The 15,738-nt window shown below is 44.6% G+C and overlaps 1 protein-coding gene across 1 annotated transcript in view; it reads right to left on the bottom strand.

Annotated features, from left to right (window-relative positions):
- Nucleotides 1–15,738, bottom strand: part of FHIP1A (FHF complex subunit HOOK interacting protein 1A) — a 228,275-nt gene that overhangs the window by 7,097 nt on the left and 205,440 nt on the right. Inside the window, exons 10-12 of the mRNA XM_004420913.3 lie at nucleotides 11,567–12,709; nucleotides 5,084–5,262; nucleotides 4,590–4,728 (exon numbers count right to left, since the gene is read on the bottom strand). Coding sequence (XP_004420970.2) covers nucleotides 4,590–4,728; nucleotides 5,084–5,262; nucleotides 11,567–12,709 — 1,461 coding nt within the window. The remainder of the gene's footprint in view (nucleotides 1–4,589; nucleotides 4,729–5,083; nucleotides 5,263–11,566; nucleotides 12,710–15,738) is intronic.

The following is a 15,738-nucleotide window of genomic DNA, read 5'->3' on the forward strand; positions in this document are numbered from 1 at the left end:
TTATGCCTTCCTCTGTCCCCTTCTCAAACTGTCTCATTACTCCTTATAAATCATTATATTCAAGCTCTTCATTATTTTGGCTGCTTTTTAGAATTCAGTCCCATTTTTCAACACCCTTCTCAGAGTGTTGCTTAACTACAGTACTAAAAATTCTTGACATTTATAGTTCTTTCCACATCTCATTACTATAGTCTTTAGTGTTAAAAAAAAAAATTCTCCACTTGACTGCTTTAAATATCTTTTTAGATTAAAGCTTATCACAGTTCGTGCCATAAAGAACTGAAGAAGCTGTTGAGACTCTGTCTGCTGCTACCTTTCAGCAGAAATTCACAACATGTCCTGACAGCAGAGTGAGGACAAGTGTTGACATCACTAAAGTACACGGCCATCCTTGGAGACCACCCCTTAGCACCCCCCACCCTGGTCCTCTACACGGCAGCTCTCCAAAGGGCCCAGCGAAGCTCTCAAAGGAACCTGGCCTGGATACCAGGGGGAAATGGGACACTCCTGGGCACTAGGCCCAGACTAAGACCTGCATTGTTTATGCTGGTTCCCCCACCTGGAATTCCCATCCCTATATCTGCACACCTAAATCTTACCAGCCTGAAGAGGCACCAGTACAGTGGTTAAGAGGACAGACTCTGTCACTTACTGGCTGAGTGACATCGGGCAAGTTGCTTTACCTCTCTGCACTCTAATGTCTTCATCTGTCAAAAGCTCATAGAGTCACTGTAAGGATTAAATGAGTCAATAGGTATAACGTACATAGGGACCTCTTGATAAGTATCAGCCATCACATCATCATCAATTCAGTTGCTATTGACTTTACAAAGCACTTCCTGTTTCCTGCCCCTAGAAGTAATTCCCTGTTCTAGCCTCCCACCCCATTTTATTTACCAACTAAGGCCTGCATTGCCCGTTAGCCTTGCGTCGTTCTTTATTTGGGGGTTTTACTCCTCTAGTAGACTTCGAGATTTCTGAGAGCTAAGCCCCTATCTGATAATGTCTCTCATGACCCCTAACACACTTCCTTATTCATAGTAGAAGCCAATAAACATGTGCCGAATGAAGGAGGGAAGGAATGACCAACATCAGGTCTTCCCTACACCTGATCTTCTTGGAACTGGTTCATATTCCTCATCTCCATCTTTTTCTTTTAAATTCATTCCTTCTCTTCTCCCCCAAGAAGGGTATTTGTGACTCATTTATCTAGCTTTATCCCTGAATTTTAAAAGTGTCATCACTAAGGCTCATTTTCCCAGCTTGAAGCCAAGAATCAAAATTGTCTTCTCGAAGGAAGGCAGGAGAGCACCCAGGGAGAGAGACTGAGGACTAGGGGGAAATCCTTAAAGTGGTTCTGTCCTATCGTCACAGTACTGGCCTTTCAATGTGTCACAAAGCACCATCAAGCTCTTGACTTAAAAGCAAGGAGACTTGATTTATAGCCCCTACCTGGCAACTAGCTTATCATATAATGTCTCAGTTTCCTTTTCTGTAAAATGGGGATAATATCTACCTGATGTCTCTTCCAGAATGAGATCAGTGACAGGACTCTGAATATAAGTAAATACAAGGAACTATTCCTCTGTGGTTTGAAAGTATTTAAGGGGAACATGAAAAGCCTGGCAAGTGACTGAGCCTCAGAGACCAACAGTCTCAAGAACGACAATGTGACAGCTGGCACACACGAAGTCCACCAGCTCTGGAGCCACATCACACGGCCTTTTACTTCTGTTTGAAGCACTAGTGAGGAAGCTCGTTTTTCACGGGGGCTGCCAGGAGGCATGGGAATGCAGGGCCTGCAGAGGAGCAGCTCTGGCTGCAGGCGCCTGAGTTCCATCCCTCATAAAGGGCTCAACAAGCACCTGAAGAAAAAGGCAGGGAGGAAGGGAAGGAGAAATACATCTCAGAATCAGGAGTGGTTTTCCAAAATGTTGCCCTGGGTCTAAAATGCTGCAACAGAGGGTTTTCAAGACTAAAACTGGGATGATTTCAGAAGTCAGGAGAGAAATCCATCACATGCTATCTCCCTGTCGGCACTAGTGAGGCAAAGGGCACAGCCCGCAGACACTGGAAACCCCAGTATCTGGCCTTTTACCAGGATTCTTCCTTATACATTGCTCTGTGTCCCAGTGAGAATGGGACTCCCAGATTCAACTCATTGATAGGCAATCACATCACACTCAACGCCTCACAAGTCAGCTGTGTACACGGGGTCAGGAGCCTCTCTGGTTCTGTGAGTTTAGAGACTTGTAAAGTTGAAGGGAGGGTGTCACTTTGCCAACCTGAAAGCAGTTAGCAAGTCCATCTGAAAAACCCCATTAAAGGAAAGTCTTCTACCCCGAGAAGTTCCCTACAAGTCAGAGTCCCCTGACTGTCGCAGACCTTAGCGAGCATCAACCACAGCTGACCACTCTGTCAACCTTACACGGTGGGAACAAGTTCCCCTGGGCACATATCTGGCAGCCATGGCATCAGACAGCCTAAAGCCAGGACGAAGGACAGGTGTGAGGGACCGCACAATCCCCCCCACCATCCATCACTGGAGCGTGTGGACTGAGGTTCACCGTAGCTCTTGTCAAGGAGAGCCCATGAGGCCAGTCAGCGTGCACTCAGCTCCGGGAGCCAGGCAGGACAGTCCAGGCACTGGAGCTGCGTGATCCTGGCTGACCACCCTGGGCCTCTAATTTCGGCTTCTTCATGTGGAAATGAAGCTAACAGTACCTTTCTTGCCCATTTCATGGTACTGTTTGAAAATAAAATTTGACTGTCTGGGACATTTTACAAATTGTAAAATATAGATGAAGACCAAGCCTGGAGTGTAACAAAAGGAGCCTGAATTCACCTCCTGTCTAGTAGATTGCAAAAATGGCCATAGTTCTTTGTGGCTCTTCCCATCAAAAGGTAGGGGTTTTGCTCCATTCTTGAACCTGGGCTGGCCCAGGGACTTGCTTTGGCCAAGAGAATGCAGCAGAATTGCCTTTGTCCAAGCTCCAAGCCAGAGCCTCAAAAAATTTTGTATGCGCCTACTCTTGCTCTTGCATCCTACAGCCGTGATGGTGACAAGCTTGGGCTAACCTAGTGGATGATGAGAAACACAGACCTCCACCATCCCCATCACCCCAGCCAGCCAGCAGCCACCAATGTGAGTGAGGCCACCCCAGACGTCCAGCCACCTGCTGACGGCAACACACAGGTGAGCCCAGCCAAAATTGGCCAAGCCAGGACCAGGTCAGCCGGACGCCCAGGTAACCACACAGACGCAAGAGCACTCATAAATGGCTTTCTTTCACGCCGCTGAGTTTTTGCAGTGGTTTGTTATGTACAAAAGCTAACTGACACACCTTCTATCACACGGTGAGTTACAGCAGCATGCTCCCTGTTGAGGAGGAATACAGCTAACAGACTGACTGTCCACGCGGCCAGGAGAGGCCATGTGGGGCCTGCTGTCAACCTCCCCAGAGAGAGGTGGGGCTCCTTTCCTTCCTTGAATGGCCTTGCCTGCTCTTCTCAAGAGCAAAGCTTGAAGCCTGCCCCTGCATTTTACCAGTGGCACAAGGCCCACCTTTCTTTCAAAATCTGCCTTGTGGTGCCCTAAGGGCTCTTCACACCCAGAGGTCTACAGCCAGAAAGGACTTGCGAGATGGAAAACAAATCCCTCATTTAAGAGTCAAGGAACATGAGGCCCAGTGAGGCAGGACCAAGATCAAACAGCCACACAGAGGCAAGGTCAAGCCTTCAGAGTTCTGGGATTGTTTCAGCTTCCTTTAAAGGTTTAAAAATTGCCCAGTTACATTTATGCCTCTCAGAGCTGGTTTCTGGCCTTTAGCCCAGACCTGAGAGCCCCACTCCCTCCACTGTCCACCTGCCACAAAGAAGCTTGACTTGTCCTGAGAGAAGCAAACGCCAGTGCAGGATGGGATATTTCCTTGTTTGCACACCAAGGCCCAAGTCACAGCTCAGAAGATGACTGGCGGTCACATCTGTCCAACCTGGGCTTAAACGAGGCAAACCAGCGGCGCCCCCCAGGCTTTCCTAGGGCCCCGGCCTAACACCCCCAGAGCTGATGGAAAGGCCCTCCCAGGGATTTTAAGCTGAACATAAATTTTATTTCTCCCAGTCCAAATGAACAGTTTTTACTTTCTAGAGCCCTAAAGCACATTTCTTTTTGGCCGAAGAGTCTCTGAAAACATAATAAAGAGAACAGATGCCCTCCTCAGGGTAGGGCTGGCCAAAAAATGGCTCAGGGTGTGCATATGATGCCTCTTTCTGGCCCATATGTGCCGAATTATTTATTCTAGCCTGGCAACAGCCCACACACCACTCTTTCCCTGAATCACTCTCAGGGAGGAAAACAAATGCTCCACTAGACCCTGCAAACTGGGGAGGGGCCAGGCGCAGGCAGGGCAGACCTTTCTTTGGGTTTAAGAACACTAAGAAGAGGCTCCTCCCTGTGGTGGAAAAATGACAATATATTTTGATCTCTTTAAGGCCCAGAAGCCAGTGCAGCATCTGTGAACCCAAATCAAGAGGCTGGGGAAATGCAGGAGCAGCTGAAGGAGAGACACAGAGCAGAGGCACAGGCTGACCTTTGGTTAGAGACTCAGGGGTCAGGTCGGACATGTCTACCCGGAAGAGCAGGTATTGCTGGGCTTGCATGAGGAGTCCTGGGAAGTCTCTCTCCACAGACGCAAACTGTTCAATCTTGTTTTTCACAGATGCGAGGACCTGTCAACAACAACATTAATGATGCTGGTGCTTCACAACGAATTCCACCCTCAGTTATCATTATATCGCTCAAGTGCAGCCCTCACTGCAGGAACTATTATGATATTAGGCATTTGGTCATTTTTAACTGCCTGGGTGTTCTTGGTAGGACACCCTCAAAACATCAAACTAAATGAAGCTTTGCAATTTGTCTAAAATCTACACCATCAGCGTAATAGGACAGGGAAGGCAAGCAAACGAATTAGAACAGAGGGGTTTTTGAAAAACAATAAAATAATAAGGATAAAGAGAGAAGGAGCCCTACTCATTAGCACCATCTAATCAACAGGTATGGAGGTGGGCTCGGCTAACGTACCTGATAGAGAGAGCGGACGCTTGGCTGGAAGACCATGTTGGTGTTGAGCAGAAAGGAGCGCAGGAGTGGCTGGGGGTAGCTGGCTAGCTGAGTAATGATCCCAATAAGCAGCAAATTAACATGCAAAGAGTTCTCCAGCATGTTCTCCAGCTTTGACAGGACCACGCTGATGAATGGGCCTGCAGGAAGAACACAAGGCATCAGGGCTGGCTGGGCACATGGGGATGTCTTTCCCCAACAACAAAGGAGCCACGACTCCCGAACCCCCACGGGCCCACCAGGTGCAAATCAAATACAGATGCAGCAAACACAGCCAGGTCTTCTCCTGCCCCAAAACCAAAACGAAAAACAAACTATCTCCATGAAGAGAAAGCAGAAAAACATGCATGGGAGCTAATATTTTGACTCCAGGAGTGTTTTAATAGTTTGAAAATTATCACAGACCTTGAAAAAAACAGACAACAAAGAATTTAATTTTAAAAATTAAAATATACTTTGCCACACTATTTCTGTATTTTGGGGGGCTGCCAATACTCAAAAGCATGACATTCATCATCTCATGATGCTGTGTGCTGGAGGGCTTCATGCAAACATTAGAGGCCATCAAAAGTTCAGGTAACAAAAAATCTCTGTGTTATTAAAGAATACCGAGCACGTGCGAACTCTGTTTACCAAAGAGCAACACTGTAAACAGGGACTGTCTATCCCCAACAAGCACTGTGAGAAGGATTCTGTCTTGTCAAATGTCACAATGTGGAAGAACCAGAAGAAGAGAAAGACAACGGGTGAATGAAGCCTGGGCTGCAACTTAGCCCTGGTCAACTCGGCCAACACACCTTAATTTTCAGATGAGAGAAAGAAAGAGAAGGGACTTGGTTTGGGGAGATATAGTTTGATGTGTCATAGGTTCCTTAAAAAAGAAAATCCATATGACTACAAAAGCAGTTCATTAAAAAATGAGGTAAAAAGAAGCTTTGACCAATTTGGGTCACTACAAAATTAATATGCTTTATGTGCGAGTTCACTGAAGACAAGGAAAATCAAGAAAATAAATCTGGCATTAATAAAATTACTTGAAGAGGTTTTCCATTTTTACCATAACAGTGGTCCATTAAGCAAAATCAATGAGAATTTTGTATTTCCCCCAGTGGAGCTATTGATGATGCCACTAAACCATGGCATGTTTATAACAAAAGCATATAACCCTTGATGAATAAACCTGCCTTATGAAGACTTCACCAATATTAATAGGAGTTTAACAAAAACATACTTCATCACAAGATGCTTCATTCAGAAGCTTTCATAGCATAAGAGAGTAAAATACTTTGTAAGAAAACAGAAGCTATCTGTGAGAAACAAGAACACCAAACCTAAACCCTTTAGCCAGGCAGGCAAATAACAGAGCAATGGCAATATTCCCCCTAGGAATACAGGGGATGTCTCTAAGCAACCCAGAAACACAGACAAGGCATCACGTGTTGAGTTGAGCCTCTACTTCCCCATCCTTGGGATGGTGGGCAGAGCTCCTCAGTCACTTTCCATGACTCAGGAGGTCAATGAACTCCAAACAGAGAGCGTTTGCAGAGCCCTTGCTTACTAAACAAAACGGGGAGAGTTTGCCAAACACATTCAGAAACTCTAGATTGGAACCCTAGTTTGAAAGCAACTTGATGGGGTTCCATAAAGAACCCCAGAAATGTCACTGGTAACTCTTCTTAAGGCATCACCACACAATTCCAGCTTTCCAGGTAGATCCCCTCTCGCCCGCTCTCCTGCAGTCCCCAGCTCAGCACCTGTTTCCGTCCAGAGGGAGCAAAGACAAGTGAATTAAGTCATATTTAGGTGGGTAAAGTCTCCTATAAAACATATTCCTTAATGTGAGCCCTCAACTTCCCCCAAGATCCCAGACTGTACTTGGCCTCATCCAGCCATCCTCCTCAAACATGAAAGTTGCTGACCATGCAGTGACCAGCAGACACTGTCCACAATTCATCACTACTACAAGGGGGGACAAAACAAAAAAAAGCTTGAACCCACACCCTGTGGAGAGTGTCATCATTGTCTCACTTGAATGACAGAACATTAGGTCAAGATCACCAGACTATCATTATAATCCACTACTGTCATTAATTATAACTTCTTAGGCATGTGCGTTAAGAAACACATATTATATTGAACCCTTTCAAAATCCTGTTTTATTCTTAGTTGATTTCTAGCACGTAAAAAAAAAACCTGCTAGCAAAAAGCAGTTGCTAGGGGAAACTGGTAAGCAGCTGAAATCAAAAAACTCAGCTGCAATTCAGAAAGCCACAAGTGTGTAGGGGGAAGGGAGGGTGTGTTTTTCCCCCTCTTTTCTAGGAGGACAGATAAACTCCCCACCCATAAAATATTTAATTTTTCAGAACAACTATCTCTACTACCCTTCCCTGTCCTTCACTTCTCTCCCCTCAAGTAACCCTTCCCCTGCCTCAAATCCACCCACCCTCCTCCTATATTTCCTAACTTCAAGAATGGAGCTACCATCAATTCTGTGCCTCAGCTCTGCCAATTCCACCCTGGAAATATCTCCCGAATGTGGATCTTCACCTCCACCTCTACTGCCTGAGGTCAGAGGCTCATCATTTCGTGTCTGGACTCCAGCAACAGTTTTTCTATTTTAATAGAGATTAAAATGATTTAAAAGTCTTTTTCTTCAAATGGTGTAGAAGTATAAAATGAAGAACAGGCCTTCCCCCAGAGGCAATCCCTGTTAACAGATTCAAGTGTATTCTCCCAGAAACATTTTATGTATGTAAAAAAATAACAACAATTGAATTATTAAAAACATTTATTAATTACTTCTTATGTGCCAGGCAGTGTTCTAAACACTTTTCATGTATCAACTTAGTGAAATAGTCACAACAACCCTGTGAAGTATGTTTATTATTTATCTCCATTTAAAGATGAGGCAGAATGCTTAAGTGCACACAGCTGGTAAAGGAAACAGTCACAATTTTTTCTTTTTTTATTTTGCTGAGGAAGATTTGGCCTGAGCTAACATCTGTGCCAATCTTCCTCTATTTTGTATGTGGGTCGCTGCCACAGAATGACCACCAACAAGTGGTGTAGGTCCACCACCGGGAACCAAACTTGAGCTGCCTAAGTGGAGCGTGCTAACTTAACCACCAGGCCATGCGGCTGGCCTAAGAGTCACAATTTTAATTCAGATCATCTATTTCCAGTGCCTGTACTCTTAACCAACACACTATCTTACTTCCCAGGTGTGTGTATCTGTCCATCTCTTGGTATGTTTTTTTAAACAAATGACAACATTCTCTACACACTGTTCTGCACCTGGCTTTTTCACTTAACAATATATCCTGGAGACCACCCCATTTCAGCAAATCCAGAGCTGTCTCGCTCATCTCAGGGCCACAAGATACTGGATTGCCACGCGTGTTGTGTTAGTAAAACAGTCTCCTACTGGTGGACGTTTGGGTTGTTTCCAATCTTTTTCTATTACAATCAATGCTGCAATGAACATCTTTGTATATACATCTGGGCACATAAGTGTCAATATAGCTGTGAAAATGTTCCTGGAAACAGAATTACTGGATCAAAGCATCAGTGCATTCTGAATTCTGATACAACAAGAGTCTCTTACGAGATCTTGCTGGAACCAATCCCTCCCCACTCCAGTGCTGTCTCCATACCACTCTGACGCTGGCTTTTTCACACACCATCCAGTCACATCACTCCCCAACTTTAACAACACTTCTAGGGCTTCTTCAGTGCCAGGAGCACAAGGTTCCCATTCCTCAGCATGGCCCAAAGGGCCCCCATAAGCTGGCATCAACCAAGCTTTCCAGCATCCTCTCTCACCTCTCTGCCTCACGCCACCCACGCTCGGTCATACCCCACGCACTGTCACACTCTTCTGTCTTCCTCCTGTTGTTTCCTCTGCCTGGACTATCATTCCCACCCACTTTCACCTGGTAGCTTCTGCACACTGTTTCTGTCCCTCCTCTAGAAAGCCTTTCCCACGCCCTCCACTGGGCTCCCACAGGGCTTGGCATACAATGACCAATAACACGTTTTTCACTAAGAGAGTACAACAGTTCTCTGTTGATGTCTCCTCTGGAAGTCTGCAAATTCCTTCATTTTTGGGTCCTTAGGACCTAGGGTGGAACCTGCCAAATATTAGGGCATCAATAAAAGATTGCTGAATGCACAAATGAAATTAATTAGATAAATCGAATGCTTTGATTTTGCTGAGAAGCAAATTCATTTCAGTGGAAATCAGGATTCCTTGGAGAGACGGAAGTTAAGCCTACTGCTGCAGAACACACTCAGAAGCTTGGAAATGACAAAGTTCACATACATGGAAAGAGAAAAGATGTTTCCTGAAGCTGTGTACAAGTTTCAAAGGTGGAAAAAGGCAAGGTTTTAGTTAAAATTTACCTATATGTATCAAAAAACTCATGGTTTGTTGGTTCTCAGGTATATCATATGCAAAATATTGTTATTTAATAAGGTGTTGTATTACCTTTTTTTTTTTATTTTTGCCCTAAGCTATACTTTGTTTCCTCGATTTACATATTTCCCAGAGGTGAAGCTCCTTTCTAAGAAAGCTGGCATTCTACAGACATTCATCAGCCATGGCAGCCCTGAAGTCCTGGAGAACACTGAAGGACGAAACTGGGATTTCCTGCTGGATGAGGGTAAATGGGACAGACCTCAGCAAAACCGGGATGTGTACTAGGTTCCTTCCGCCCCTTTCCCTCTGACTGGGCTCTCTGCCCCTCCTTCAGCCAGCCAGGGCCCTCCTGTTCCCTCCCCTCCCCCTCCTTCTCCCCTTATCAACTGGGAAAAGCAAGATTATCTAATCCTTTTTACTTATGATTGACTGACTCATTAAATTTTAATTAAAACCCATTCACACTGAAATGTTATCTCAACTAGAACCTCAAGCCTTTTAATTTTGTAATTAAAAGCTTTCTCCCTCTTTAAATAAATTTTCAGACATCAGCAAATAGATGAATAAATATTGGAGGAGGGTGGAAAGCTCCTTGAAGACCCATTAAGCCCAAGTGGCTGGACCAGAAGGTAATGTGATTTCATCTACTTTGGGTGACCCAAGGAGGTGGGAACACGGTCTTTCCTCGCCAAGCTGCTCCCTGCTTGCCAGGGAAGGGCAGCCAGGTGGGCTTAATGTGATTAATAACAATAATGACAGCCCCCCGCCCCGGCATTCAGTCCTCACAGGGGCAGAGGGTCAGGGACGCCAAGGCCACACGGCTGGAAGTGCCAGAGCCAGGACTCCCCCAGGGCCTGGCTCCAAGGCCACTGTGTCCCTCTGTGTTGCTAGCTCCTTCAGGGACGTCTCCTTGCAACCTGAACACCATTCAGGGATCCCACCCCAGCTGCCCCGGAGCTTGATGAACCGTCTGTGCCAGTTTGCTCTGCACCACGATCTGCGGATTCAGATTTTACTGGCTAATATTTAATGATGTTTCCAATCATAATTCCTCACCCCCAATCCACTTATCTGATGCCCTATCCTATCCCTTTGCCTCTTACACGATTTCTACCTGTTGTTGGCAGCATATCACTAGAACACGCCCATTCTTTAGTAGAGTCATGGGTTTATGCGGGTCTACTCTACTTATTTTGTTTTTTTTTTTTAAAGATTTTATTTATTCATTTTTTTCCCCCCAAAGCCCCAGTAGATAGTTGTATGTCATAGGTTCACATCCTTCTAGTTGCTGTATGTGGGACTCGGCCTCGGGTTGGTCGGAGAAGTGGTGCCTTGGGGCGTGCCCGGGATCCGAACCCGGGCCGCCAGCATCAGAGCGTGCGCACTTAACCGCTAAGCCACAGAGCCGGCCCTACTCTACTTATTTTGGATGAAGACTTTGTGATTATCTGAAATGAGCGCCCAGGCAAGGGCACAACCAACCCCAATGGCCTCTGATGTGCACACAGCTACCCTGACTCAGCAAGTATTCTGAGCACCTGCCATGTGCTCGGTCCATTGCACAGGTGCTGGGGATGGAGCAGGGCACAAGCCAACACTCGTGCCCTCATGGAACATGCATTCCAGTGGGGACACCATATTGTTTTTAAATACACATAAAAATAAATGCTAAGGATAAAAATAAATTAGACTAAAGGAAATGAGGCTATTAAATAATGAAACTGGATTTCTTCGTAGTTGAATCAGTGCTATTACTTTATCACAGGCATATCAAGGGAAGTGATTAAACAGTAAAATTTAACCTCTAATTTGCTGGAAAAAAAATAAAATCATTGCAAGAAAGACAAATTAAAATAAAAATGAAACCACCTCCCTTTGCTCTTTACAAAAATACTTCCCCCTCTCTGTTAGGTAAATTAATAATGCAAATTAATAATGCTCCTTACCTCCACCTACCTTACTTTCCTGTTGCAATATGTACAAGTACTTTCAAAAGCAAAAATCACAAAGCGATTTAAGATCATCACCTGTGAACGGGGTGCTCTGAGTCCTCACGGGATGGTGACTGGCAACGGCAGTCTCCTCTCTCACCCCAAATGGGGATGGCACGGGCTCTAGGGCAGGAGTTTCCGCTATCAAAGAGTCAAAGTCGTCTTCCTCCACTTCTAGTTCCTTTTTCCCCTCCACCTCCTCCTCCTTCTTTTTTTCTTTGTTCTCCTCTTCCTTCTCCTCTTTCTCTTTTGTGAGAAGCAAAGGATCAGGTGAGGAAAAATCCTGTTCTATCAAGCCCTTGGTGCCAGAATCCAGTTCTTGAATGATTTGGTCATACCTGGCAATGATATCTTCCCCCTCTGGGTTAGTAACCGTCAGGTTTGAATTGTGCTCTGCCTCAGAGACAGGGGGTGCCAACTCTGAGTTTGGTTCTGGGGCTACTTCAGGCTCATTCTCTTGTTTTGGTTCCTTGGACACATTTTGAAACAGGTCTGAATTGTCCCTATTAGGTTCCTCTTCTGAATCTGTTTCTGGCTGAGGGCTGGGCAGGGGGCCATTGTTCATGGGGGGACTCTGAACCTCGGACTCGGCTTGACTTGGTGGCTTTGCAGTTTCCTCCTGCGAATTCCTAGCGTCCTCAGAGTCCTTCTCAGCACACAACCTGTACACCATCACGTCGTCCTGGAAGTCGGATTCTTCGATGTAGGACCCTTTGAAGAGCAGGATGGCGTTCTTCTTCATCTCCTGGATATGTTTGGGGGGATCAATTGGTGCCGGAGGGCCTGAATTCTCTGGATCATCATGAGGCCCAGGGGAGGCCACATCTGCCCCTGAGGAGATTCCAGTGTCATAACTGTCATCCCACTCCAGCTCTGTCTGGTTCTTCTCTTTTCTTGGAGCCAGCTGAGGCCCTGTCTTCCCGGTGAGTTGCTGCGGGAGCCTGAACACAGGGTGGGCGGAGTTGGTAGTGCTCTCCTCTAGACTCTGGAGCAACGTCTCGGGATCAGGGGATTCTCCGTCATACAGGGCAGACCAAACGCGACAGTCCCTCATGCAGCGGAGGATGTTGGTGTGGGCCTCCCAGAGGTACTGCAGGTAGCTGATATCCAGGGCTTTGCCATACTCCACAATGCAGGCCGACGGAGAGAACGCCTCCGGGAGCGGCTGCTCCATGGGCCCTGCCACAGGAGGCAAAGACAAGTCAGAACAAGCCTCTTTCTTACACGTAAAGGAGGTGTAGGGACCAATGTAGTGGACGGGATGTGACTCACTTGGGCTGCTAAGACTTTATCTCACCAGCTAACTGGTTCTAATAATTTCTGATTAAATGACTTCTGAATAATAAAAAATGGTTAGTTTTTAAGAAGGAAAGATAAGAATAGAAACTCTACCCTCATAGAATATATAGAACCAATATGGCAAGTCAGATACTGGCTATAGTCAACATAAAACTGTTATTTGCTATCAGTCATTAGAGAAATAAGAGCCTATAATGGCAACCCCTAAGGTTGTTGAGAGGATTAAATTAGGCAATATATCAAATATAGTACCTACCACAGAGTGGGTAATAATTAAAAAGATTTTTACATTGACTCTAAAGTGGAAGGTCTGTATACAATCCATGAATTTGGAAAGCAGATTTTCTCTAGAAAATCCTCCGTTTTTAGAAAAGCCTGTTAATTCATTCTGTCTTCCTGGGAACTACTGGGATGTTGACATGTACCAAACGGTCTCTTATGATAAAGTTATGTTCACCACCAAAATAGTCCTCTTAACCTAAGACTGCTTCCTGTGTTATCATATGATACTCTGCCTTTGATGTGAGAAGTTCTCAAATGTATAACTGAAAGAGCCGTGAAAACGTCTGCATTTACGTTTACATTTTCCTTCAGGAAAACAAAAGGACTCAGACAAGGAGAAATACTCTACCATTTCTTAAACCGTATCTACTATGTGGCAGGTGCTTTATCAATGTTATCTAATTTAATCCTCACAACAACCCTACACGGCAGATATTATTTTCTCAATTTACAGACGAAGAAATTGAGGCTCAGAGACTAAAGATCACCCAGCTGGTCAGTGGCAGAGCCACAACTCAAGCACAAGGCTGTCTCCCGTCAACCTGGTTCTTATCAGGTTCAATGCCACACTTCTGCAAGCTTCCTGTCTCTTCATTATCTAAATCTCTACCAGACTGGGCCAGAATTGAACCTTTAAGAATACACATTTTGGGCCGGCCCCGTGGCTTAGCGGTTAAGCGCGCGCGCTCCGCTACTGGCGGCCCGGGTTCGGATCCCGGGCGCACACCAACGCACCTCTTCCCCGGCCATGCTGAGGCCGCGTCTCACATACAGCAACTAGAAGGATGTGCAACTATGACATACAACTATCTACTGGGGCTTTGGGGAGAAAAAGAAGGAGGATTGGCAATGGATGTTAGCTCAGAGCCGGTCTTCCTCAGCAAAAAAAAAAAGAGGAGGATTAGCACAGATGTTAGCTCAGGGCTGATCTTCCTCGCAAAAAAAAAAAAACAATACACATTTTCAGGTTATTAGGAGAGACAATTCATTTTTTACAGCTCTATTGTTAAAAGGTTAATGTTTATCTCTTATCCACTTTAAATAAAAAGATATCAAAAACAACTACCAGCCATATCTCTTTAGCACTTACAACATGCCAGATTGTCTTCTAAGAGCTTTACATGTCCTAAGTCACTTATCCTTGGAACAACCCTTTGAGGTAGGCACTATTTCACAGATGAGGAGAGAAGTTTAGAAAGGTTAAGTGATTTGCCCAAGAAAGTAGCAGAGCTGAGATTCAGACTCCTAGCTCTAACCACTGCACAATAATTACATTATCTATCTACCCCACCTATCTACCTATGTAGCCATCCATTAGGGCACTTATCTGCTGTAATGCAACCCCAAAAGCAGGACAGCAGAAAGAACATGGAATTTGGAATCAGGGGACCTACCAGCTGTATAACCTTGAGCAAGTCAATTCTTCTCTCTGAGTTAATTTCTTCATCTGTAAAATGGGAATACTACTTTTTTCAAAATATTAAATGTGATAACACGGAAAAGGACATAGCAAGTTGCAGGCACTAACAATAATATGTTTAACTTGAATTTTGAATTCTGTGGCAAGGTCAGTCACCTTGGTTTCAATCATACTTGAAACAACTTTTTCAGTAAATAAAAAAGACATCAATTTTCAAATATGTCTTAAAAAATACCTATTGGGTAGGAAAATATACGATATCCATACTAGTTTACCTAACAGGAAAATATGTTTAAAATACAACTTGTTATATCACCACATAAATTACGAATTTCCATGATACATTGTATCTTTATTTAAAGACCAAGAATCAGTAAGACAACCTTAATTTCTAAAAATTACATTTATCCCAAATATGTTGACATTTTCTTAGTCAAGTAGCCTGACTCTTATAGAAAATATATTTCTCTGTAATTATATAACCCAGCTCCACTGTAGCTGGGTAGACAGAATGACATTGCCGGGGGCGGGTATCAGAAAGCAGATTGCAAACACCTGAGTCAATACCAGGACTGGACCATTTCCTAGTGGTCACAGGACAGGCAGAAACTTCCCGAACTAAAACAGCCTTCTGACCACCACAGATACACAAATGCCCCCTTTGCTTTAGCTGCCTGCCAGAGGCCAAGGTTGACACAAAAGGCCATTTAAATTTTACGTATACAAGATCAACTGCAGCTGGCAAATAGCACATGAGAACTGTAACTCCTGTAAAAACAGAATGTTTATGAAAACTCCTTCATTCAATCAAATGAATCAGATACTGTCACCATATGACAAATTTCACGTTTTATAATGGTATATCATTGGCAGGCAAGCTACCATAAATGGGTCATTTTGGAAATTAAAATAAGGGCTAATTCTATCATAGCTATAGCTATCTCCACACTCCCACCCCCATTTTGTTTAAAAAGACATGCTGGTACACATTTTCATATTTGGACTCTGAGAACGCCGCTAGAAAGCCTAGTTAAAATAAAGGTCTGGGAATACTGACTAGGTGATGGCTGGGCACTTCAATGAACACTGATTATAAAGTGTCCATAACTCTTACGAAGCAGAAAAGGACTCCCAACTAATGATTCATAAAAGAAATGGGACTCACTACACTATTCCTTGTCTACCCAAAGAGACATATATCCCAAGG

The sequence above is a fragment of the Ceratotherium simum genome, chromosome 12 (assembly GCF_057802395.1).
Source record: "Ceratotherium simum simum isolate JZ-2026a chromosome 12, ASM5780239v1, whole genome shotgun sequence".
Classification (NCBI taxonomy): domain Eukaryota; kingdom Metazoa; phylum Chordata; class Mammalia; order Perissodactyla; family Rhinocerotidae; genus Ceratotherium; species Ceratotherium simum.